General features: G+C 49.1%; 2 protein-coding genes and 1 pseudogene across 2 annotated transcripts; all 3 read right to left on the bottom strand.

The window, feature by feature from the left end:
• Positions 1-8,267: 8,267 nt before the first annotated feature.
• On the bottom strand, positions 8,268-10,839 carry LOC109750570 (aspartyl protease family protein At5g10770-like). Its single transcript, XM_020309532.1, has 2 exons — positions 10,741-10,839; positions 8,268-9,269 (listed from the first exon to the last, which is right to left on the bottom strand). The coding sequence occupies exons 1-2, from the start codon at positions 10,837-10,839 to the stop codon at positions 8,268-8,270; spliced, it is 1,101 nt and encodes a 366-aa protein (XP_020165121.1).
• A 1,361-nt stretch (positions 10,840-12,200) lies between these two features.
• On the bottom strand, positions 12,201-14,775 carry LOC109750569 (putative disease resistance protein RGA4; annotated as a pseudogene).
• A 3,672-nt stretch (positions 14,776-18,447) lies between these two features.
• Positions 18,448-19,686, bottom strand: LOC109750568 (uncharacterized). The gene has a single exon (XM_020309529.1). The coding sequence runs from the start codon at positions 19,684-19,686 to the stop codon at positions 18,448-18,450; it is 1,239 nt and encodes a 412-aa protein (XP_020165118.1).
• Between the last annotated feature and the right edge of the window lie 5,069 nt (positions 19,687-24,755).

Genomic DNA, 24,755 nt, shown 5'->3' with positions numbered 1-24,755 from the left:
TGCTAACTAGAACCAACCTTTTGTTTTAGGCGAAACAACACGGGCCCCTACCATCGGACATGATAGCTTGTGCATAAAAATAGCTCAAATAATTATCAGATGAGTTATCTCAAAAAAAGGTGACTGCAGGAAACTTAAAATTTGTGAAATAACCTAAAGCCGAAAAGATATATCGATGGCAATGACCGTGTGCACTTTTTTTGCACTAGCTACACTTCTTTTATCAATGGGCCTGGATATGTTCTATTCGGCCCTGCCTAACTTCTATATGGGCCTGGCCTTTTCGGGCAACTGTGGGCGAACCTTTTTTTTTCTTTTCTCCCTCTACCACTGAAACTGAAACTGATGACGAACTGAAGAACTGAAAAAACGGGGCCGAAACAGAGTGGAGAAGACATGCCGAATTCGTACAGCGCAACACTTTTATTCAAACATCCATATCATTGCCCCCATATCATTACGATTACAAATGATGCCCAATCTATTCACTTACGACTAATTATCATCACATAAACAAATGCGAGAGCAATTACACAAACAGCCATCAGCCCGATCAAATTGCCCTGCTTCTGCAATTCGATGAGTTTCTTCATCTGCTTGTTCAGCTTCTTCAGCTCTGCCGTCACTCCTGCATCCCCCACAGTAGCACCAATGAAATGGGCGTCCCCAATGGAATTGCCAGATCCAGACGGGCCCGATCCAAACTTCTCCACCTCCAACGGTAAATCGAGCTCCCCTGATGCACCCTCCAGTTGAATCCGCTCTATGTACTCATCTAGCCACTCAAAATGGGTGCATTGCTTCAATTTCTGAAATCGGAAAGATGAACCCTAAATCCCAAATCCGATGAAAAATATGAAATTGGGAGACAAAAAACAAAATTGGCATATTGAGAAGTAAAATCTCACCTTTCCCTGCTCTGGTTTGCTCTCGCATTTCACGAATTCCCGCCCAAGGTTGCCATTCTTGTCGGTCGTTGTGACTAGCCGCTTCAGGGGTGCGGTACGTGGGCATGCAGGGCACCTTGTCATGGGCACTGCGCCATAGCGCGGCCATGAGCGGCGGGAGGCTGAAGCGGAGCTCGACATTGCTAGGTCGCGGCCCGGAACGGCGTTGCTGCGCGTCGTCGCCGGAGAAGAAGAACAACAACGGTCGGGGAGGGGGAGGAGGATGGGAAGGCCGCGGTAGGGCTCGGGTGCTGCACGGCTCGGGGCACGGCTCGGTGTCCTCTTGTACCAATGCTGAGCTGGATAAGTTAGTGGGTCCCACGCTGTGGGTCCCACTCACCTGACCAATGCTGAGCAGGATAAGTTAGTGCGTCCCATGCTGTGGGTCCCGCTCACCTGACCAATGCTGAGCTGGATAAGTTAGTGGGTCCCACGCTGTGGGTCCCGCTCACCTGATTCGAGTTTTAAACATGTGTCTTTGGATTAGGCAGCAGTGTCGCACGGCAGCTATTTTTTCCAACGCAGATGTCGCATGAGAGCCATTTGAACCAACGATGTCGCATGAGAGACAATTCAACTCAACGACGTCGCATGGGAGCTATTCGCCCCCTGACCATTGATAGGTGCGAAAATATATCAAGCCTTGATGATTTTCTTCATCCAGATTATGTACCGGCCATCAAAAACATTGTACTGTGTAATGTGTTAGCATCACTGCCAACTAAAAACATTGGGGATTTGCATTTCCTTGAAGAACTGGATGTGTTCAATTGTCCAAACACCTGCCTCCAAAGACTGGTATCGCCGTCTCTTAAGAAGCTCCGTTTGCGGCATTCTGGTCTCTTTTGCAATATTGACTGCTGCTCCCTCACCCACTTTGATTTAGAATGTGAGTTTGTCAAGTCCATTGAACTACAAATGTGGAGTTTTCCATCTCTACAGAAGCTGCGCATTGATTGCAAATCTCTTGTATCTATTGGAGACATGGGTAGAACTACAGCATTCTCGTCCCTTAATGACATATGCATTTCTGGCTGTTATAAATTGTCAACCCTTGATGACCTGCTTACACAAGAATATCTGCCTGCCATAAAGGTAGTGTTAGTACGTGGGTGTCCATAGTTAGAGGAAGCCGGTCAGATCAGGGGAAGATCCCATCCAAGGTATTTCTGCTAACACTTATTTCCCGTCCAGCTTTCACTTGTCTGTTTGATCAAAGTTATCTATATACTAGAAATAAATTGCTATCACTAAATTATGCTGAACTTGCTCATTGATGATACCTACATGCATCATATATCTTGTTTCTGCTTATGAAAAAAAAAAGAATATTGAGCCGTTAATATTTCCCCGAAGGGAAACTGTAATGTTTACATCAGTTTTATATGTGTAACATTTGAAAGAACTTGCGCTTGCTAGCTTATAGTTATGTGGTGCCCGTGTTGTGTAAACTCTTTTTCTTTTGTGTGTGGCCAAATTTGCTTTACTGACCATGGTTTATTCTTTAAGTACAAGGAACAAGTAGATGGCAGGCGAGAAGAAAGCCATAGCTGGAAACTGGAAAACCTGAGGACAACGAGACTTGATGCCTTTCTGCAGTTCATATTTGCGCAACTGTAAATTCTCAGTTTGCACAATCGTATTAACTTGTTGTAACCTATGAAACGACACGGAGTCTGTTATGTGGGGTCAAGAGTACCAGCGGTGTGCAAATCTGGGCCGCAGGAGATCACGTATGATTAAGTATTAGGAGTAGGATTTGAATGGTGGGGTTTTTGTCCAGGAGAGCATATCCAAGCCCGTTAAAAGTCAGTCCAAGTCTGTTAGGAGTTGGTTTAAGAGTCTTTGTAAACCTGGTTGCTCTGGTTTTTGGCTTGTAAGAAGACCTGTGTCGCCATCTCGATGCGCTGTTATTAGCCCTGTGGTTTACGCTTGTGCTTTGTTTCTTCTCTGCTTTGTCCAATTTTATTTTTACAAAATGAGGCACACCACTTTGCTGTGTGTGTCTTGAGAGGAGGTAAAAAAAAATGATGTTAGCTGGTCTGAACATCGAGCAGGAGGGGGGTGGTTTCAGGTTTCAGAAGTAACGAATGTATTTTCTAGTTTGCTGTGACTGCTTGTAGGGGTCAGATTCCGACGCCTGTGATATTATTTCAGGATGCCACAGTAAAATTGAATGCTCTGTTCAGGTTTGATCGCTGGTAACCAGAAGCTGCCTTTTGAGATGCAGGGTGTGCGTCTGAGAGTCAGATGAAATGAATTAGGATTAGTTTGCACAGTTTTTCAGGTGAGGTAAATTAGGATTAGTTTGCACAATCTTATTGGCATGAGAGTCGGCCAGTCAGTGCACATGTCCAAGTAAGACATGTTGTAGCTGTATCTGAAATGAATGAATGTGTTTTTTGCTGCAGCTAGTTAGCATGTTAAGAGTCTGGAATGTGTGCCTGGCGCTGCATCTTGCATCATGATTGTTCTGGACAATGATATGACGGGATGCATCTTGCATCATGGTTGTAATTTGAGATGGAAGATGGAACAATGATCCATCTTGCATCTTGCCTCTTTTGTCATTTGGGATGTGCTCTTTAGGGTGTGGGCTGGAACTGCTATTGCAAATTCAAACTTTGTGAAATCAGAGACAGACAAGGAACAACAGGAAAACTACCTGGGCACCTGCGTATATCCAGCCTTAGGCCCAGCTATTTGTTAAGTGGGATGGGATCCCACTTATGCCCAGCTAACCCACCTAACTTCTACTGGGTTGTTGGCTATCACCCACCTGCACTCCTGCAGCCAGAGCAGCAGGGCTACCTAACGTAGTGTACTTCTATTTAGCTACTGGAGCAGAGTAGCATCCTCTGCTTCTTAATTTTACCAGCTGAGCATCACTCTTACTGCACTTATATATTAGGTTGGTGTCAGTAAGTAAAGAGAACAGTTTGATTTGCAACAAGCTAACTGTTCAGCACCTCGAGCCGCAACACGGGAATGGTACATTACTTGTATGGTCGCCATTTTAGAAAAGCTGCACATGTTCTTCAGGATAGAACAAAACAAATTATTTCACAAGGAATTGCGATTTGCGGTTGAAGGTAGAACCTCTACTCTACTAGCCCTTCATACTCCATATTTTTCAGCAAGTTGGGAGCTCAATGGGAGTATGGGAAATAACTGGTTAACACTTACTCTTTGTTTTTATCTATGTCTTACCGTGCTATTATTCTTGTTATTGTCTCCATCACACGCAATATTATGTTGTTGATACCAAGGATGTCGGTATTCGGCAGGCAAAGGACGCCACCAGCACGTACAGACAGTGATGGGCACTTCCAGACACATTTGTCTTGCAGAGAACGGACGTGTGTTCATGTATGGCTTTCAAGACCCAAAGGACAGATTGACTCCAAGGACATAAATACTCTGCGATCAGCAACAAATTCAGGGCGCCTATAACTCTGAACCTTAAGCAGCTGCTGCTCTGCTGCACCACACTACTTTCTGTTTTTGTTGCTCTGTCCCTGGGGTTTGGCAGTAGCTCCTTTTGGTATTCTTTTGGTCGTCCGGCTGGCTGTGGTAAATAGGAACTTGATGGCTAGTGGCTATGATAGATAGTATATATGTATTCACAACACCAGGATCAACTGGCCAAAACAAAATATCCTATTCTGGTTTTCTTTGGTTTGGTTTATTACCCTACCGTTGCAAATCGTTTCCAACTGCTCTGTTTTTGTATTCTTAGGATCTGGATATAATATTCTGGCACTTTCAGTTGTCTGTTTGATGGTGATTTTGTTTCAGAAAATATCTCATGTAATAGCTGTTGGCATCTTGTACAATAGCAATCTCAGCTCTGTGTTCTTCTTTCTTTCTTTCTTTCTTTCTTTCTTTCTGTGTCGACCAATCAGTTCAAGTTGTGATGAAAACATATCCTAAACGCTACATCATCATCATTCTAGTTAGAGTTGAAGAGAAATAATCCTGGAATAGAATGGAAACTCTACAGCATCATACACCAAAATAGCGATGAATCAATCAATGAGTTGCATCAACCAAAATAGTGTGGACCAATACGTGCAGGATGGTGGCGTTGTCTGGCGTCATGGTGACGTCGACGGCAGGCCAGGCAAGGTCGATGCGTCAGTTCCTGCTTTGGAGATGGACCAGTGGAAGATGGCGACGGCAACTTCTCAGGGTGCGTCGGTCCAGTGTGTGACCCAGTCTTGGCATGTGGCTGGGCTGGGGCATCCGGCTTTAGATGTCAAGCTTTGGTGCGATTTTTTTTTGTATTTAGCTCGGACATTCGGCACCCCTTCATCAAGGGATAAGAGTAGCAACAAGTGTTGACTAGATGGTGGCTTCAGGCTTACTGATGTATGACTTTGTATGATATTTGTGAATAATTAATAAAATGGCTGCATGCATCGTCTAGATGCACAGGCCGGAGGTATACACCTCCTTTTCAAAAAAAAAGACCACACCTCAAATGCCAAAAGAGTTCATTGTACGCTCTAATCAAGATGAAGATGCAGACGCAGTGCCCATCCATGCATGGTAAAGCACATTCCAGATCTTTAACATGCCAACAGTGTTCGTTGTTCATACACTTACTAAGTTGACTGGCCGACTCTTGTGCCAGAAAATGCTCAGCAAATGGGCTGAGCTGCCTGCCTTTTGTTAAAACTAATCCTAATCGACTCTTTAATGTGGACCCATCTTGCTTTCTACTAGCCATCAAACATAAATATCAGTTTAAATGCGCTGCATTCTAAACCATATCCTGAAACCAACTAGTAAATATTTCTTTTGAAACCTGAAACCAACTGCCTGCCTGTTGGTTATTCAGACTAGCTAAGATAAACAGAATCCCTCTCGGACTCGCACCAAAGTGGTGCAACTCATTTTCTAGCAGGAGACACCACAGGTCGTCATATAGGCCTGAGAAAAAGGTAATACAAAAGACGAAAGAAAGACAAAAAGCACAAGTAGAAACCACAGGGCAAAGAACATAAACCATACAAGAAGTCGCAGATGCACTGATTCCAGAGTTAAGATGCACCAAAACACATAAAATGCATACAGATAGAACATGTCCTAGAGATGCAAACTGGGAACTGATAGCCGCAGATGCAGTGATTTTGTCGTTTACCGAAAAAGGCTTCCGCCCCGCTTTATATATAAAGCAAAGATCAACATCACCAAGTACAAACGCACACCACCACAACACACGCACACACCCAAGGTAGGATACATAGGCGCTGAGCGCGGCAACACCACCCCTAACACTAACGTGAAGAGACCGAAACCGCATACGACGAACCGTGGGCTCCCAGACGGCGCCTTCAGGAAGGATACGACACCGGAGCGCCGCCGCCGCCACCGCCCGATCCGAGGATTAGAGTTTTCCCTCGAGCCGCACGAAGGGTAGTGAGAGCCGCGACGACGCCTTCAAGAAGGGAACTTTCGCCGCCGCCGGTCCCTCCGGAGAAAGAACAGGTTTTCATCCCGGACAACACTCACCACCACCGATCGCCACACCCCGGCTACCACGCCGCCCACACGGCCATGGCCACCGGGCAGCACCCAGCCACGGGCTCGGCTCAAGAGCACCGCGCAACCACCACCCCCAGGGCCGCCGCCCCGGCATCCAAGACCTAGACACCACCACACCCGAGATCCGCCACTACCCCAACCAAAGAGACGAGCGGAAAGATCCTGCCTTTCCCACTCCTGGACATCCCCCAGCGCCGAGACCCAATAGGCCGGCCAAAACGGGCCTCCATCGACTCGTCTTGCCGCACCGGGCGCGAGACGAGCTCAGTCCTACGGCACCATGTGTGAGACAAGGTCGGTCCTGCTGCACCGTGCGTGAGACGAGCTCGGTCCTACACCGTGCGCGAGACGAGCTCGGTCCCGCCGCGCCGGGCGCGAGACGAGCGATGGACCGCAACTGGAAGAAAGCCAGCCCTTCGACAGAAGTAGAGCCCAGACGACGAGGAGATGACGCAAAGGTCGGCACGGTCCGACCACAGACGAGCCGAGGCCGGAGAAAAGCCAGCCCCGCGCGCAGAGCTGCCGAACCACCGTGTAGCCGCCGCGCCGCCGGACGGCCGCCGCTGGACCATACAACACCGCGGCCGCCCACGGCCGGAGCAGCAACCAAGACAGGCCACTACCCCACCCCGCGCCGCCCGCCGGAATCCAGCCATGAGACCAGGCCGGGCACGCGACCACCCGAAGCCTCTGCTCCGCCGCCACCATCCGCCCCCAGAGAACCAACCAGAGCTGGAGAAGACCGACGGAGGTCCTCCCGAGCCGCCCTCAGCCCACTGACGCCCAGATCTTATCCAGGACGCGGCCATGGGCACGCAGCCGCCGCGTTGCGGGCTGCAGCCGCCAGGGCGCCGCCGAGCCGCGGCACGACGCCGACCGGAGCCACCGCCACAACGCCGCCAGGCCCCACGCGCGCCTGACGCCTCCGACGGGCGGGCCACCCCGCGTCGCCCAGATCCGAGCGAAGGAGGAAGAAGCCCCCGCCGCCAGCCACCGCAGGGGCTTTGCCCTGGCGGATCCGGCCGGCGGCGGCGGGGGGAGGAGCGAGGGAAGGGGGTTAGAGGCGGGGGACGGCGGCGCCACCCGAGCCGCCCGCAGGGGTGGCGGCGCGGGGGGAGAGTGGGAGGAGGAGGAGGGACTACGGCCAGTGATTTTGTCGTTTTCATAAGTTACAACAAGATTGCGAGTGTACAAACTGGGAACTGATAGTTATGGGATTGCAGATGGAATTATTGATGAAATAATAAAACTGCTAAAATGGATAGGCTCATACAGAGAAATAATGCACCTATGGCTTCCTGCTCGCCTGTCATTGAAGAAGAAAACAAGGTCAGTAAAGCCTATGTGGCAAATAAAAAAAGGGATAGTTTCACGAATGATGTTAGCAAGTTTTTTCAAAGTGTCACATATATGCAATTACTGTGAACATCAAACATTTCTTTTAGGAAATATTAACAGATCATGATTTCATACGGACTTTTTTTTCCGGAAATAGTAACAGATCATTATTCTATACGGACTAAGCATTGGAAGTAACAAGCAGAAATAGAGTATTTGACAAAAGACTACCACATTAGGGTATCCGTCCCACAGAACTACCACTTTCAAAAGAGTGACTAATAACTATCGAAAATTTCAAATTTTGTGGCAAAAAACTACCAAGTCGTGTTGATCATCTATTTAGCCGTTTTAACCGCTTAACTGACAGGGATGGCCCACATGGCAGGCCGACGGCGGCCCTAACGGCTAACGGACGCCCGCTCGCGGCAGTTAGTGGCCCGGCTCGGTCGTGAACGCGAGGCAGCTGCCGAATATGATCCCGTTCGCGTCGAGGTCGACGACCGCGCCGCCGTCGAACATCAGAGCGACGGTCGGTATGCTGACGTTGTCCTGGCCGCTGAAGTCGAAGCACGTGTCCAGGATGCTCCTGGACGGCGCCGTCGGGTACTGCTTCATGCCGTCCTTGAACGCCGTCTTGAGCGATGTGTACGCCGTGGGCGGCAGCCGCGTGATGATGGTCCCGGAGTCCATCACGGACCCGGCAGAGAAGACGGAGGGCGCCACGCTGAGCTGCTCACCGCCGACCTTGATGCCCTGGAGGAGCACGCCGTAGAACGTCGGGGCCTGCTCGCTTCGGAGCATCCCCGTGGTCGCGAAGCCCGCCGTGCTGGTCTGCACGCCGAGCGTCAGGAACCCCTTGGAGCCGGGGGAAGGCGGGAGGCAGTAGGAGAAGGCCCTGCCGTACGTCGCCGCGGTCTGCGAGATGAGCGACTGCGCGTCGCCGCCGAGCCCCATGAGCCCGTCGGTCTTGTCGCCGAACCCCTCCTCGACGCGGCTGCAGCCGAACTGGAAGCCCTTGACCGTGTCCGAGCCCAGCGCCAGCGTGTCGTAGCCGTACGTGCCGGTGGTGTTGGAGCCGTCGCCGTAGCGGACCATGTACTGGCACTGCGAGTTGGAGCAGGCGTTGGCCTCCGCACCGAGCTGTGTGCACGCCGGGGCGCCGCACGGGAACGCGGCGTACGTGGCCGACTTGGCGGGGTCGAAGGGCGGCGACCCGGCCGTGGAGTTGGAGTTGCAGTGCACCCACGACACGTCGCTCCCGGTGTCCATGGTCATGGTCTGCTGCACCGCCAGCGAGCCGACGCCGACGGTTATGACGTACTCCAGCATGTCCAGGGAAGAGCCCAGCTCGGTCGGCACCTTGAGCTCCTCCGACTGCTGCAGCCCGCCACCGCGGTGGTTCGTGGAGAACCTCACGACCGAGCCGGGCCACTAACGGCCGCGAGCGGGCGTCCGTTAGCCGTTAGGGCTGCCGTCGGCCAGCCATGTGGGCCATCCCTGTCAGTTAAGCGGTTAAAACGGCTAAATGGACGATCAACACGACTTGGTAGTTTTTTGCCACAAAATTTAAAATTTTCGGTAGTTATTAGTCACTTTTTTGAAAGTGGTAGTTCCGTGGGACGGATACCCCTAATGTGGTAGTTTTTTGTCAAATACTCGCAGAAACAAGATGGTTATGCGCATTGATGATGTAGAGGCCGGGGGTTTTAACCTCGTTGTCGAAAAAAATCAGTAAGTAAATCCGGCGTACTTTACAGATAATGGTTTAAGTTGGATTGCTTTTTTTTTAGAACAAAGACGCTAGGAGCGTCCGGCTTTAAATTAATAAAGCCAACATCATAGACAGCGTAACAGACAGTGTTAGGACCTCGAACACGAGCACGGAGGCTCAGACATAAGTTTCGAACCAGAGCACGGAGGCTCAGACCACGACGGCACGAAGGCGCACAAGTCTAGACCAGGCCAGCAGTAGCACGCAGCAAGGCAAAATACAGGCCCGGAGGCAGAGCATAGAGCACGCAGGCTCGCTCGCAAGACAAAAGGGCCACTTCACGGCGCAGAGGTGGCAGATGGCTCCCTAGCCAAAACGTAGATCTGACGAAGGCGATCTGGGCGAGATTCAGTTTTTCAGCATCCTTGCGCTTCGCCAACGGACTCCACTGCTGCAGAAGAAGGTTGCATTTGTAGATTATGTTAGCAGGGTGAGATGGGAAGATACCCTCGATAGCTAGTTTGTTCCTAGTGAGCCAGACTGCCCAGGTCAAGGCACCGAAACAGCTCTAGAGCACTCGGTTGTTGCCACCGTGAAACGAGCCTACTATGGTTGCGAGGTCAGACGCTGACCGGGGATTCCAGGAGGAGTTGGCCGCCGCACGTATGGCGCTCCAAGCAAAACGTGCCAGAGGACATTGGAAAAAAACATGGGTCGCGTCCTCCAGGACGTTACAAATCGCACACAGGCCGGTCGACGGCCCATTGCGTTTGGCGACGTTAGCCGAAGTGGGCAGTCTATTGCGGAACAGTTGCCAGAAAAACACCTTAATCCTAAGCGGAAGGCGCGCGTTCCACAAGCCCTTTGGCATCTGAAAGGATGGGCCCTGGCACAGCTTACGGTAAAGAGACTTGACCGAAAACTTGCCAGATGGGGTGAGGGCCCAGGTGACTGTGTCCGCCGTCGACGACAGCGAGACCGGCGCAATGGTATCAAGCAAATCCGTTAGGTGTGCTTGTTCTACTTGCGATAACTCTCTCCGGAAATGCAATGCCGGAGGGGAAGAGGCAAGCGCCGTGGCAACTGAGATCTCCGGGTTGACAGCCAGGGTATAGAGGTTCTGGAAGTCGACCCAGAGGGGTTGGGCTCCCACCCAGTGATCTAGCCAGAAGCGAGCCGAGCGTCCATTACCAATGGAGAACTTTGCTCCCTGAGCGAAAGCTGGCCGGACCGCTTGGAGATCGTTCCAGAAAGGAGATCCCCTCGCCACGCCCTCGAAAAAATTCCCATTCGGGAAGTACTTGGCCCGCAGCAGATCAACTCATAGACCCGTCGCTCCCTGCGAGAGTTTCCAAATCCACTTGCACAAGAGTGCAATGTTCTGGATTCTGGTGTTTGTGATCCGCAGCCCACTTAACCATGTGGTACTTGCGTTTTGGTCCCGAGCCTTCCCAAAAGAAACGGGACCGCGGTGTGTCCATCTTGGCGTGTACCCCTTCCGCCGGGAGGGACAGACCCATTGCAAATTGCGGCAGCGAGGAGAGGCTCGCATTCGTGAGCACCAGCCTAGCTGCAGAGGAGAGGAACTTCCCCCTCCACGGACAGACCCGCTCTCCCACCTTGGTCCAGAGCGGAGCCCACCCGTCGATCTTGATGCGTTTGGCATCCAACAGGAGATCAACGTTTTGCTACTGCCTAATGCATCAGTTATTTCCAGTATATAGGGAATTCCGAACAAAATATAAGTAAAAGCTGGACGGGAAATAAGTGTAAGCACAATACCTTGGCTGGTCATCTATTGATCTGATCCGCTTCCTTTAACTTTGGACATTTGTATATGTGAACCTTCTTTATGTTTGCAACTGCCTCTGCTCCACCAAATGAAACTAGGTCCGGACATTCATAAATACTCAGTTTCTCAAGTGATGCAAGATTACTGCTCCAAATGTCACCTGGAATGGATGTTATACCCTGGCACCCACGAATGCACAGTGAGACGAGGGATGTGAGGCTTCGTAGGGAGCTGGGAACATATGGACAGATATCCCCACATCTTTCTAGGTGGAGACTTTGGAGACATGATGGAAACACCTGCCCCTTGTGCCAGTTCAGACTTGGGCAGCCATGAACCTTCAGACGTTTCATACAAGGAGAACTCACAAACCTTTCAACTGGAAGCGACACTAACTCCCTACACCCAATGATTTCAATTTCCTCAATAGCAGGTAGATATTCTTCTGTTAGGAGCTCATCAAGGGTTGACAATTTACCACAGTACTGAATTTCTAGGATAGTAAGGGACGGGAATGCTCTAATGCTGCTAGTGCCCGTAGAAACGGAAAGGCTAGGGGAGCCTCCAATAGAGGTAACCGAGCTGCAACGAATTTCCAACTTTTTTAAAGATGGAAGACTCCACGTTTGTAGTTGTATGGACGTGGCAAAATGGCATTGACAATGAAAGGAAGTGAGGGAGCAGCAGTCAATATTGCAAAAGATACTAGAACGACACAAAAGGAGCTTTTTGAGGGACGGCGAAACCAATCTTCGGAGGCGCATGTTTGGACAATCAGATATGAACAATTCTTCAAGGAAATGAAAACCCCCAAACACTTCACCTGGTATTGATTCTAGCATCTTGCAATCGGAAATTCTTATTTCCTTGATGGCTGGTACATAACTTGGTTGCAGAAAATCTTCTAGGCTTGATAAATTTTCACACTTCTCAATGGTTATGTTTGTCAAGGACAAGAACGTACCAATTGCATGTGTCTCATTTAGGTTCGTGCTCTGTGAGGTCATGGGAAATGATATGCTCTTCATCGCAACAAAACCATCAAAATAAAGTGATGTTAAACTTGGCAAGTTTTGTGGTTGAAACCAGCTTGGGAGCGAGACACCGAGATAATTCTTGACGTTGAGAACCTTGAGGCTGGTAGGAGGTTGCAGACCTTCAAGCACTTCTGTATCATTGTTGTGGATATAAAAGTCAGCAGAGCGGAAAGCAACTCGCATATTCAATATCAACCTATCAAGACATTCCTTTTTCTTCAGTTCAGCTTCTGCTGCATGATCCTTACTTAGGATGCCAAGATTATTCATCACCAGGTATTCACGAATATGATTCAGATGCTTTATTGACCTAATTCCTTGTCCCTCTTGATTGGCTGAATCAATTGTTAGTTCCTTTACTTCAAATTTCTGTAAATTGGTCAACTTGTCAAAGTCAGCGGGTAAACTTTCTATCTTGCACTTCTTGGCATATAAAATCTGCATATTATATAGCCAACAGAAAGCTGAAGGAATCCTCTTCAAAGTACAAGCTCTGGAGATTTCAAGGTACCGAAGATGCCTCCAATTACCGATACTATCTGGTAATTCATTTGTGAAAGCACAAGACATCACACGCATACGTGTAAGTTTAGTACACCAGTGGTCCATTACAAAGCATGTTCTTCTCCCCAAATTAATCTTGCAAATTAGGGTGCGCAGCTTCGTGTACTTGCATAGTCTCAACAAGTTGGAATCATCAAATTCACTGCTAGGGAGTATGTATAGATGGCGAACATTCTGGGGAACTTTATCAAAGTCACTCTTATTTCGTAAGATGAAGCAAACGTGCTCTGAAACTTTTTGTGCCATGTCATGCAGTAAGTCATGGATTACATATCGACCATTAACCTTTTGAAAGAAGGACCGTGCCACAAGGTCTTCAAAATACTGATAGCAAATATCTTGAATGGGAACACCACCTTGAGGCTCCACAAAGCCTTCTGCTACCCAAATTTCAGCTAAGCATGCCTTCTCAAATTTGTAATCTTTGGGATACACGGCACAGAATGCAAAGCATTGTTTCAAATAGAATGGTAAATACATGTAGCTCAACCGAAGGGCAGGCAAAATCTCGGTTTCCTTTTGTTTCAACTCCCACAGTTCACTCCCAAGTATAGAACTCCAATGCGATGCTTGATGGTCCATCCTTAACATCCGCCCTAGAGTTCTGGCTGCCAAAGGAGAACCCTTCAATTTAGGAAGTATTCTTCTTCCAATACACTCTAACTCAGGATCATTGCTAGAACCCTCAGATCCAAATGCACATAACTTGAAGAAATTCCAAAACACATCATCCTTTAGACCTTCAACTATAACAGGCTCCATTGTGTGCACCGCCTTGGTAATATTTGGACATCTAGTGGTGACTAACATCGCACTTCCTTCTTGGGCACTTGCAAAAGGTGCACAAAACATCTCCCAACACCGCCCATTATCCTTCAAGGCATCATCCCACACATCATCAAGGACAATCAATAATCTTTTATTTTTCACATGGTTAGAAATAGCACGCTGAAGAGAATCCAAATTATCAATCTTTGCCTCCTTTCCGGTACATGATTCTATGGCTTCTTTAGTTAATCTCTCCTCATCGAAGTCATCTGAGACACAAATCCAAATTATTAGCTCGAAGTGCGACTTCACTCGTTGATGGTTGCAGATATGTTGGGCCAAAGTGGTCTTTCCAACACCACCAATTCCAGCTACCACCAAAACAGGAAGACTCAATATTTTTGGTTCACCATTAACATGATTGCTTGATGATGTGCTTGTTGATGCGTTGATTGAACTAGTTGCTCTCTTGCGTTTGGGATGTGTAGGTACCTTAAGAAATCCCAATACCTGTTTCACCTCCTTCTCACGACCAAATATCTTTGTTTCCTTTGACAACAAAGAGGTGGTCACGGGCCTGACTGATTTCGCAAAGCGATGTGTAACTTCACGAAGCCCCATACCCTTCATCTCACTCGAAAGGTAATTCAACCTCAACTGGACATCATTCAACTTGTTGAAGTTGCCATGAATGACCTTATCAAGGAAGTCAATGAAAGGAGATTGGATTGCATTGCCCTCCACTTGCACCTTCATCTCATGCCATCTGAACTCATCAATAAGGTCCTCGGCCTCAGACACAGCATCCTTGAGACTCGGAAGGAGCTTGGCCACATGGTCTTCATAGCTTCTCCACTCTGCTCCATTAATGAGGTGATACATTGCAGGAAGAGTGTCACAGAGATGTTGTACATCACTCTGTAATTGCAATACATGATCCTGAAGACTTTGCTCTTGTGAGCCACTCCATCGGGAGCGCAGAGATGAAATGGCAGATTTGGCCGACAGAAACAAACTGACACAATCATTGATGGCACTGATGATCCCGGCGGCAGACAAGCTCATGGTTCCAGGAGCGCAGAGATGGAATCTGTCTTCGTCCTGTGAGCAAACAGTGGACAAAATAAGGATTGTGGAAGTAATTGTTGCAGTCAGAATATACAACAAGCCGGCTATTGTAGTAACTATTTTGTCGAGATCCGTTTCTACCCATGGCATTAGTCTCGGAGAAACATCATGAATGATCTCCGGCACTTGCGGTGCAAAAAAATCATTTAGTTTCACCATGTCTTTGCAATTATTTTGCAAAGATTTTGTGCTTTGACTAGAAATCATCTACGTGGAATGCATGTTATACTCAATATATATGGATGTCGTGACGTGAAATATACACTGCATGTTGTAAATACCAAATTATCTTCTTATGACTCCTGACACCTTCATAAGACAGAGCGTTCTGCTTGCCCGCCCATACTTCTCCCTTCCCAGCCCCGGCTTACTGAAATTACCCTCAGATTTTATTCTTTGAAAACTGGTGTGTCGAGAGCTAAAATAGGTTGGTGGTTCAGAGCTAATATAGCTTGCTGAAATTTCCCTTGATTTTTCCTGTTTGGAAACTGGTTTGTTCAGAGCTAAGATATGAGTGGAACCCAGAGGAAGAAATGTAGAAAGTAAAGGTTCAAGCTCACCTGGATTTGGTGTGGCTTGCCGTCGACGAGCGGCTCCTTCAAATGCTCAGCAGCAGCAGCAGCAGCAGTAAGAGCGGGAGGAGAGAAATAATGGATGGATGAGAATGTGAGGACTAGCCTAATGAAATAATGACCTTCACATACATACAAATTGTGGGCGGAACCACCAACCAATCTCGCTTTGTTGGCTTCTCCTTGGCGAGAACGCCCAGGTTGGACCCAGTCGTGAAAACGAATGAATCAAATACGGAACGAGACGAATATATACCGGCATCCTCAATCACAAGTACTCCCTCCGTTCCCAAATAGTATTTGTCTATTTCAACAAGTGACTACATACGAAGCAAAATGAGTAAATCTACACTCTAATACATCCGTATGTTGTAGTCCATTTGAAATGTCTAGAAAGACAAATATTTAGGAATGGAGGGAGTATATTACATGTGTGAAAACAAAAAAAAAAGTACTACTAGGAATAATCGCATACATGTAAAAAGAAGTGGATTATCTGCTGCGGCTCATCATGACCGCAACCATATATACATGAGTAATGAACCATTACATAAATTGAACTGTTCATCTGCTGCGGCTCAAAAGGGAGAAAAGGAAATAAGCTGCAAACCAGGATCTTTTTGTAAGTGCAGTAAGAGTAGCGGTGCTAGTAAACGAAGCAGCAGCAGCAGAAATTGGCAAAACCGCCAAGCTTGATTCCTTTCAGTGATCAAGGGAACCAAATGTCAGATTCGCTTTGTTGGCTTCTCCTTCCTTGGCGGCATCACCCTTAATCCTTTTCATGCTAGCTGCTCCTTGTTGCATATAGTATCATCTTAAATTATGCTCACCATAGCTGTATCAACTCAAATCTCCAGCTTGGATGCAACACCCAGGAGTATTTATTTTTTCCAACATGGACACGGTCGTAAAAACAAATGTATCAGGCCATGAATCAGGCCAACTCCGGCGACGCTCGACAGAGATCAAAGTGGCCCAAGTACAGAGAGTGTAGGCATCCTCATGACCGTCGTGCCGCAGCATACTTCACGACATGGACTGTGGTGGTGGTGGTGGAGGAGGAACAAGAAGCTGTGGCCATGGAGGTGGAAGAAGAAGTTGCGGGGACGATGGTTGTAAGGGCGCCAGAGCCAGGACACCGAAGCATGCCAATCGATCTAGACTCCGGCGAGGAAGAAGATACGGTGATGCAACTCGAGAAGAAAAAAAAAGGGCAAGGGCACCGCCACTCCAAGTGCCTCGAGGGTCGCCGAGGCTAAGATTTATGACTACCGTGTAAGATTTACCCCCAATAATACCTCGTACTCAATCCCGACCGGTAACCTCAAATCTAATCTATCGGTACTATGAACTCATGACGATGTTATGATCACTCCTATGGCAATTTACACCATTCCCCATTCCCCTAACACGGATCGAACCTAAACGTGGATCCAATTCGAATGAGTATGTGAGAAGGTGAAAAAAGTGCTTCCTGCAATTGTCGTGCCGGAGGTGATGCTGCGGATGCCCTTGTAGGGGTCGGATGTCGCCTTGCTGTTCTTCGATCTGCTTCATGCCGCCGCCGCCGTCGGTGAGAGTGGAGATAGGGATGATGGAGCGATGAGGGTAATAACTGCCGGCGCTTCGGGAAGCAATGTGGCTTCACGAGCATGCAGTCCTCGCCGCCCACGTGCATCGCGGGGGCCTGGCTCTGGAAAAACTGCCGATCCGAGCATTCCTAGCGAGACGGACCCATAGCTGCTTTAAAGTTCATGTGATGCAGGCCCAATAGTGTATGCGGGCAACCAAACGGGCCACAAACTTCCCGCGCGGGCCTCGTCAAGGAAATTTCAGGCAACCATACACGTCCTTGATGATCTCTGCAGCTCATCGACATGCCGTCCATCTAGCAGATTCGTCTGAAAACTTGTAAACTTTCGGGTAAATAACCAATTTCTTCTTTTGCTATTGACAATTAATATGGACTCCGGCTCTTTTTTGTCTGGCAACTATGCTATCTTGAAAAAGGAAAGAAAAACATAAATATGCAATCATAAGACAGCAACAAACATGTCTTGGAGATGCACAATGACAGACTCTTGTGCTATGAAATGAAAGACTGATGATGGATGCAACACATGCCACATGTCTTAGAGAGGCTGGGCTGCACATTCATTGTTCCTAATTGTTCAAACAAATCCCAACTGACTCTGCTCAAGGCAAAACCAACACAGGGGAGTAGTCTGAACCCTGCTTGCTTCTCTGCCTCAGTGAGTCTAATGATCTACCTTAGCTGCTAGTACCTCTGCTGCTGCTACACAGTGTAGTTCCTTCTGAATGATGTGTCATGAAGAACATGTGCAGCTTCTCATAGCAAGCAGCCTCAAGTCTGACACTAGCAAGACAAACTCATAGCAAGCAGTTTGAAACAACCACAATGCAAGAGAAACACAAAAGGCTAGACTAAACACAATGCAATACAACTTTGGGTCTGTCTGAACCCTGCTGCAAACCAAATGCATATCTGTATTTACTGAGCTAAATGAAGTACACTACCTTAGGCCGCGCTTGGTATGGATGTAATCTTATACAGGTGTGTATAACTTACAGGTGTAAATTACCGGCCCAGAGCTCTCTCTTTCCAACCGGAAACCAAAACGACATTCCAAACACGGCCTTAGGTAGCTCGGCTGCACACTGCAATAAATTCCTTTGAAAATAATCTATCCATCCTGGAAAACAAGTGCAGCTTTCTGTTAGCTTGGAAATAAACGATCATAATTACTCTGAAACCGCACAAGGCAATAGTCAAGTGATAATCTTGGTTGCACATCAAAGCATAGAATAAAATCTGAGCAAGAAGTGCAGACTTATTAGACCATATCCTCCCGTCCAACAACTAAAAGGGCCACCTTTGTTTGTTGTGTTGCAATCTGAAAGGCAAAAAGAAGATGCTGCAAACCAAACTGTTTCCGTAATTCGGAATCCTGTTACGGCATCTCTACTGTAGTAATGCAACATAATAAAGCTATGAAACCATTCACCGTATCCATCATCATGGGATGGAAGGAATGAACCACGCCGGGGGCGGCCAGCTCCGGCCCCATCCAAGGCCCTCCACCGTCTCTGTTCTGCGGTCCTTGAGGCTGAACACCCTGACGCCATTCTCCTCCTCGTCGTCGTCGCGTGCATCCTTGCACGGCCCCAGATCATCCTCGGTGTAGTAGTAGACGCAGCCGGCCTTGAGCTCCGGGTGCTCCATCGTGGACACGCAGAGGGAACCGTTCACGGCGACGAACAGCGCAGTGTTGCCGATGTCGTCCGTCTCCTTCCACCCCTGCCTGCTGGCGTCGAGGACCTGCACCTTGAAGGACGGCGACGTCCGTCGACCTGTTGTCTCCTTGAGCACGACCATCAGCCGTCCGGCCGGCGCCACCACGAGGTACTTGCGATGGTCCGTATCGGCCGGCAGCAGCAGGCTCGGCGCAACCACCGCGCTCGTGAACACGCCGGCGGCATCGGCTTCGCGCTCCTCCCACGCCTCCACTTCGCCGGAGTACGTGACTGAGTAGAACCTGCCCTCGTGGTGGACGGCATCCTCGACGCCGTTGCGCGAGTGCCACAGCCTCCACGAGCCGGCCTCCGACGTGGGAATCGGCTCGATGCCGTCGCGCGGGGGTGCCAGCCTCCACGCGCCGCCAGTGGCCGTGGCGAAGGCCGCAACGCCGTACTCCGGCCCCGTGATGAGCATGGCGACGTCGGCGGAGTCTGAGAGGACGACCTTGCGGTAGAGCGCGTGGCGCACCCTCTCGGTGGTGTACGTCATGGTGCCGTAGGGGTACGGCGGCGGGCCCCTGAGGAACCACTTGACGTCGACGGTGAAGTGGTGGCGCCCGCCGTGGGCGAAGATGTGGGGGGTGGTGTCGATGGCCGGGAGCGCGCGGCGCTCGCCGGTGACCGGGTTGAGGAGGCACAGCCGGGCCCGGTCATCGGCGGTGACGAGCCGCCCGCGGGAGGAGGAGCCCAGTACGGCGTGGTCGGGCCCCGGGGCGCGCACGGCTGCGGCGCGGCGTTCGGAGAGGGAGAAGATTGTGCCGTGCAGGAGGAGACAGGGGGCCTCCGGCTTGAATGCGTCCCGCGAGGTGCGGAAGACGGCAGCCAAGGTGAGGCGGTCGAGGAGGCTGAGGCAGGCGTGGATATTGGCCAGCATATCCACGGGGAGGCTGGCGACGGGGGCCGCAGCGGCGGCGACGGCGGCAGCGGCGGCCTTCTTTCGGTGTCGCTTTCGCCCCATTGCTTAAAGAAGAGAGGATCGGACCGATTTGGGGATAAAAAACAAGTTTTTATAAAGCCCTGGACTGGACAAGACATCATACGTACCCCAGGCCATGTCGGATAAGGGCCGAGCCAAACGAAGCATGCTATGAAAATCCGAACCCACCCCTACCCGGCCTAAGAGCATCTCCAACACCCGCGCCAAACAAGCGCCGCGCCATAAAATTGCCCATTTTAGCGCGCGCGTAACCGGTATAGTGGCTCCAGCGGGCACGCAAAAACAGCGCGCGCGGCATATCTAGTTCAGCGAGCGGGCCGAAACTCAATCATGCGCCGCTTATTTGCTGCACCCGCTCCCGCATGCTGGACTCTCGCGCGCTCGCTCGCAACTCCACCCCCCCCCCCCCCCCCCCCCCCGTCCAGCCGCGGCGCCGCCGCCGCCCGCCCCACCCGGCGACCGTTCCGGCGCTTCCCCGGCCTATTCCCGCGCCGCGGCGGCTTCCTCCGCCCCCTCTAGTCACCGCCGCCCCTCGCGCGCGTCCGTCCTCCGACGAACAGCACCCGGGCGCTCGCTGCCGCTCGGCGCCCTCAAGGTGTTCGACAAAACGCCTGCAAGGTATGTATTGCTCAAACTTCATGAATTTGGTGCATGTTGATTGTAGTTTTTTTAGCATAGTATTAAACATTGTAGATGAGTTTGTCGTATGATTCTTCCGAAGAAGAATATGATATGGAAGAGGAGGAGGATCTTGCAATGATCCTAGCTATGCACATCAATAAAAACCCGAAGCACGGTGGTTCGGTTATGGGTCGGCAGAAAATTTGGAGGGATAGGATCGATGCCCATAACAGATTGATGAGGCACTATTTCGTGGAGAATCCCACATACCCGGAGTCGTAGTTTCGTCGCTGGTTTAGGATGAGCACCGTTGTTCAGGCGCGTTGCAGAGAAACTAGCGAGCCATGACTGGTTTTTTCAGCAAAGGAGGAACACCGCCGTAGAGCTCGGGCATAGCACCTTTCAGAAGGTGACAGCCGCTTTGTGTATGTTGGCATACGGTATCCCGGCTGATCTAGTTGATGATCACTTGGCTATGGGTGAGAGCCAAGCCATCATGTGTGTCAAGCGCTTCGCAGTCGGAATTGTGCAAGTGTTTGGCGAGGAGTATTTGAGATCTCCCAATGCTGAAGACGCCGCAAGGCTATTGGAGATGAACAAAGCTCGCGGCTTTCCTGGCATGCTTGGCTCAATAGATTGCATGCATTGGAGTTGGAAGAATTGTCCAAAGGCATGGCATGGGCAATTCCAAGGCCAAAAAAAGGGTTCCACTTTAATCCTTGAAGTGGTGGCCGATCAAGAGACTTGGATTTGGCATGCATTCTTTGAAATGCCTGGATCTTTGAATGACATCAATGTTGTCAACCGGTCACCACTGATGAATAAGATTGCAAATGGTGAGTTGCCACCGGTGCAGTTTGTAGCAAATGGTCGTACATACAACTATGGCTATTATCTAGCGGATGGCATCTATCCAAAGTGGCAAACCTTCGTCAAGTCGTTAAAAAGTCGGAAGGTAAGAAAAATCTTGATTTTCACAATGCTCAGGCGGCGGCTAGAAAAGATGTGGAGAGAGCTTTTAGAATTTTGCAAGCCCAATTTGCTATTGTGAGAGGACCGGCTAGATTTTGGGATCAAAAAATGCTTTGGTACATCATGCACAACATGATCATCGAGAATGAGCGTGGCCAAGATGTAGACTACTCACAGTATGAGCTCTTGGGACATCCCGTGCGAGTGCGACGAAGGGTTGAAAGGGTGGCCCGTTTTGTTGCCTCCTATCATGCCATTCGACGTCCCGCAGCGCACAATGATCTTCAGAAGGATCTCATTGAGGAGTGGTGGGCATGGAATGAACGACAAAGAGCATCATGATTTGTGCGTTCGACATTGTATTGTTGATGAACTATTTGTTGTGTTTATTGCATTATTTGTTGTATTGAACGATAAACTATTTGTTTGAGTTGTAATAACGAAATTGAACTATTTATTGTTGATTTATTTTGTTTATGTTTGATCTTTTTGCTTTTATTTTGGAATGCATATGTTGTTTGTGCGAGTCGCGCTGAATTTAGCCGCGGCTGCTGGAGCAAGCGCTGCCCTCCGCGCCAAACCAGGCGATGGGCGCGCGGCAAAGTATGTTTTAGCGTGCGTCGCGTTCGGCGGCTGTTGGAGATGCTCTAAACACATTAAGAATGTCAATTCCTTGCTCAAAAAAAATTAAGAGTGTCATTCCTATCTAATTTAATCAATCACCTCAAAAAATTCTAATTTAATCATTATCTCAAAAAGATATATTATACCTAATTTCTGAGTAATATTAATTTTTACCCCACCCATTTAGACTTTGCATGGGTGAATTTATTGTGAGTAAAATTGTGGACTTAGAAAAATAAGTAGGAATAAGTGAATTTATTGTCATGCATGTTGGATGTTGCTAAAGAGCAAAACACATGTCCATACATCTTTTGATAGGGATCATCTATTCTTGCCAAACATGGCACGACTCTACTGCAATAAGATGAAAGAAACATAGATTATTATTGCTAGATTAGATCATCCATAGTCTCCTGCAGGATTAGTGCCCATGATGAAGTGATAAAGAGCTTTTGCAAATTGTTGCCTCCGGCCCACAAGCGGCTTGGCACCTTGTGTATGTAATAATAGAATCTTTACTATGTGGGCGCTAGGGGTACATATAGAGTGATATCACATCGAAGAAGTTGTCACATACTTTTGCTAGAATTCTTGTTTGTCTTACAAATTCATTCTGGTAGGTGGTTACCTGCTGGCGTGCCATGCTAAACTGCCGTTGTCTTGTTCGTGCCTTCTCCTATGATGATGAGAAGGGCGGGGAGCACACGACGGCGCCGGCGGTCGCGGAATGTAGTTGCCGGTTGTGCGCAGCTGAGGACGACTTCCCTGGCTGCGCATGCAGATTCTTGGAGGATGACCCCGACGGCCTCGACCAGAATGAACCGTGGTAGGAGAAACCATCATAAATACAAAGGCAAATGAGCAGGTAGCACCAACGGTGACTGAAGGAGCAACAACAGGGAGAGCCCATATTTCTAGCAGGTCCGAAAGAAGGGGAAAACAATTTGAAAGCAGCTCCGACCTATCTAGACATGAAACACCCAGAAGATGCTGCCTCTAAATCAAGCCAATGGGCCATGTGGCGTGAGGCAAAACCAAATCCTAAACAACCCCGAACGTGGCATCTTCCAAGTACAACAACAAAGCACCAGCCTATGAGGTATGAGCCGAACAACAGCGCGGGCATGCAGGCATACACGTGCATGGGAGAAGAAATGAAAGGAATAAAAAACAGAGGGAAAAGCGGTGGCAAAGGCACAGACATGCACGTCAAATCACCAGGCGGACCCACCACGCACATACGCACCAATGAAAACAGCCGGTCCCAATAACCAACTCTGACTGCAAAATAGTTAGATGCACATCCGGACATGCAAATCACGTTAAGAAAATTTCCACAAGCAGCCTACAGTCACCGTGTAAATGTACACCCCAGCCTCCCAATTTAATACGCGTGTCAACACACATCGATTTACCACGTCGCCGTCGACCAAGTGGGTGAACCTGGTGACGAAATCATCCCCGGATATAGGGGTTTGGTTATAATATATGGTGCATGTAGCTTTTTCTAGAAATCAAAATCTACAAAAAGAAACTAAGTTTATAGAGGAAAGTATGCGCATCTAGAGTATCAGATACACATTAATAACGTCATAAGACACAATTTTCGAACAATATGTTTGGCATTAATTGTAGATATTCATAATTTTCTCGATAATCCCGATCAAAGTTTGACTCATAAAAAATGTATATGCACTACCTCATGGTGGAAACCAGATTTGTTTTTAGTTACTTCTCGGAAACAACTACTCCTTCTGTTCCTAAATATAAGCCTTGTTAGAGAATTTAAGACAGACTACATGCGAAACAAAATGAGTGAATCTGCACTCTAAATTACGTCTATATACATCTGTATGTAGTTTATATTAAAATCTTTAAAAGGGCTCATATTTACAAGTATACTCCCTCTATATTTCTTTACAGAGGGGGTCGCACGGCGCAACTAAATTTCTTTCAAAACAATATATCCTAGAGAACATGTGCAGCTACTAGCGATAATTAAATTTGGAGCCCGGGCTCATCTACGAGCGATAATTCAATTCACAGCTACTAGTGCTTGTTCATAACAAAGCATCCTAGAAAGCTCATCCACTCGCCATTGTTGCAACCACAAATCAGAGTCGGTGTTAGGAGCTAGGATTCTTCCCTGTCTCGGACGTAGGCTGTAGGGAAAGAGGGAGGTGGGTGAGGGCTGGAGCGCGGCGCCCGGCGGCGTGGCGCCGTCCTTGCGCTGTGTGGCGGCGGCGAAGGAAAGAGGCGGCTAGGGTTTAGGGTTTTCGGCTCCTCTGGGAGCCGGGCAACAGGAAGTCTTATTGCTTAAATCTTAAAATAGTCTTACAACTTGTATATGTAACCACGATGTGAAATAAAAACTAAGATAACTTGCGGGCTAAACTTGCCCGGTGGGCCTCCTACGGCCGTCGGTCCGGCTGGTCATAACATCTCTCCCCACCTGCGCAAACAGCTCGTCCTCGAGCTGAAAGTCTGGATAGTGTTGGCGGAACTCCTCGCGCTGCTCCCAAGTAGCGTCCTCCTCGGAACGTCCATCCCACTGAATCAACACGAACCAGGAGCCTCGACGCAGCTGAGCCTTCAACGCCTTCGCCGGCTTAGGAAGTAGGCGCTCGTCGGCGACTGGCGGCAGTGTGGGAGGAGCCACTGGTGGCTCTCCACGGAAGGGTTTGAGCAAACCCACATGGAAGACATCATGAATGCGCGCACCTGCCGGAAGCTGAAGACGGTAAGCCACATTCCCAATGCGTTCCAGGATAGCAAAGGGACCGGCATAGCGAGGACCCAGCTTCCTCGTCGCGCGTGGGTCCAAGGACTGCGTAGAGCGATGAAGTAGACGCAGCCACACCCAATCACCCACC

This window comes from Aegilops tauschii, chromosome 2 (assembly GCF_002575655.3).
Source record: "Aegilops tauschii subsp. strangulata cultivar AL8/78 chromosome 2, Aet v6.0, whole genome shotgun sequence".
NCBI classification, from domain to species: Eukaryota; Viridiplantae; Streptophyta; class Magnoliopsida; order Poales; family Poaceae; genus Aegilops; species Aegilops tauschii.
This window is presented reverse-complemented; position numbering and strand designations above follow the sequence as displayed.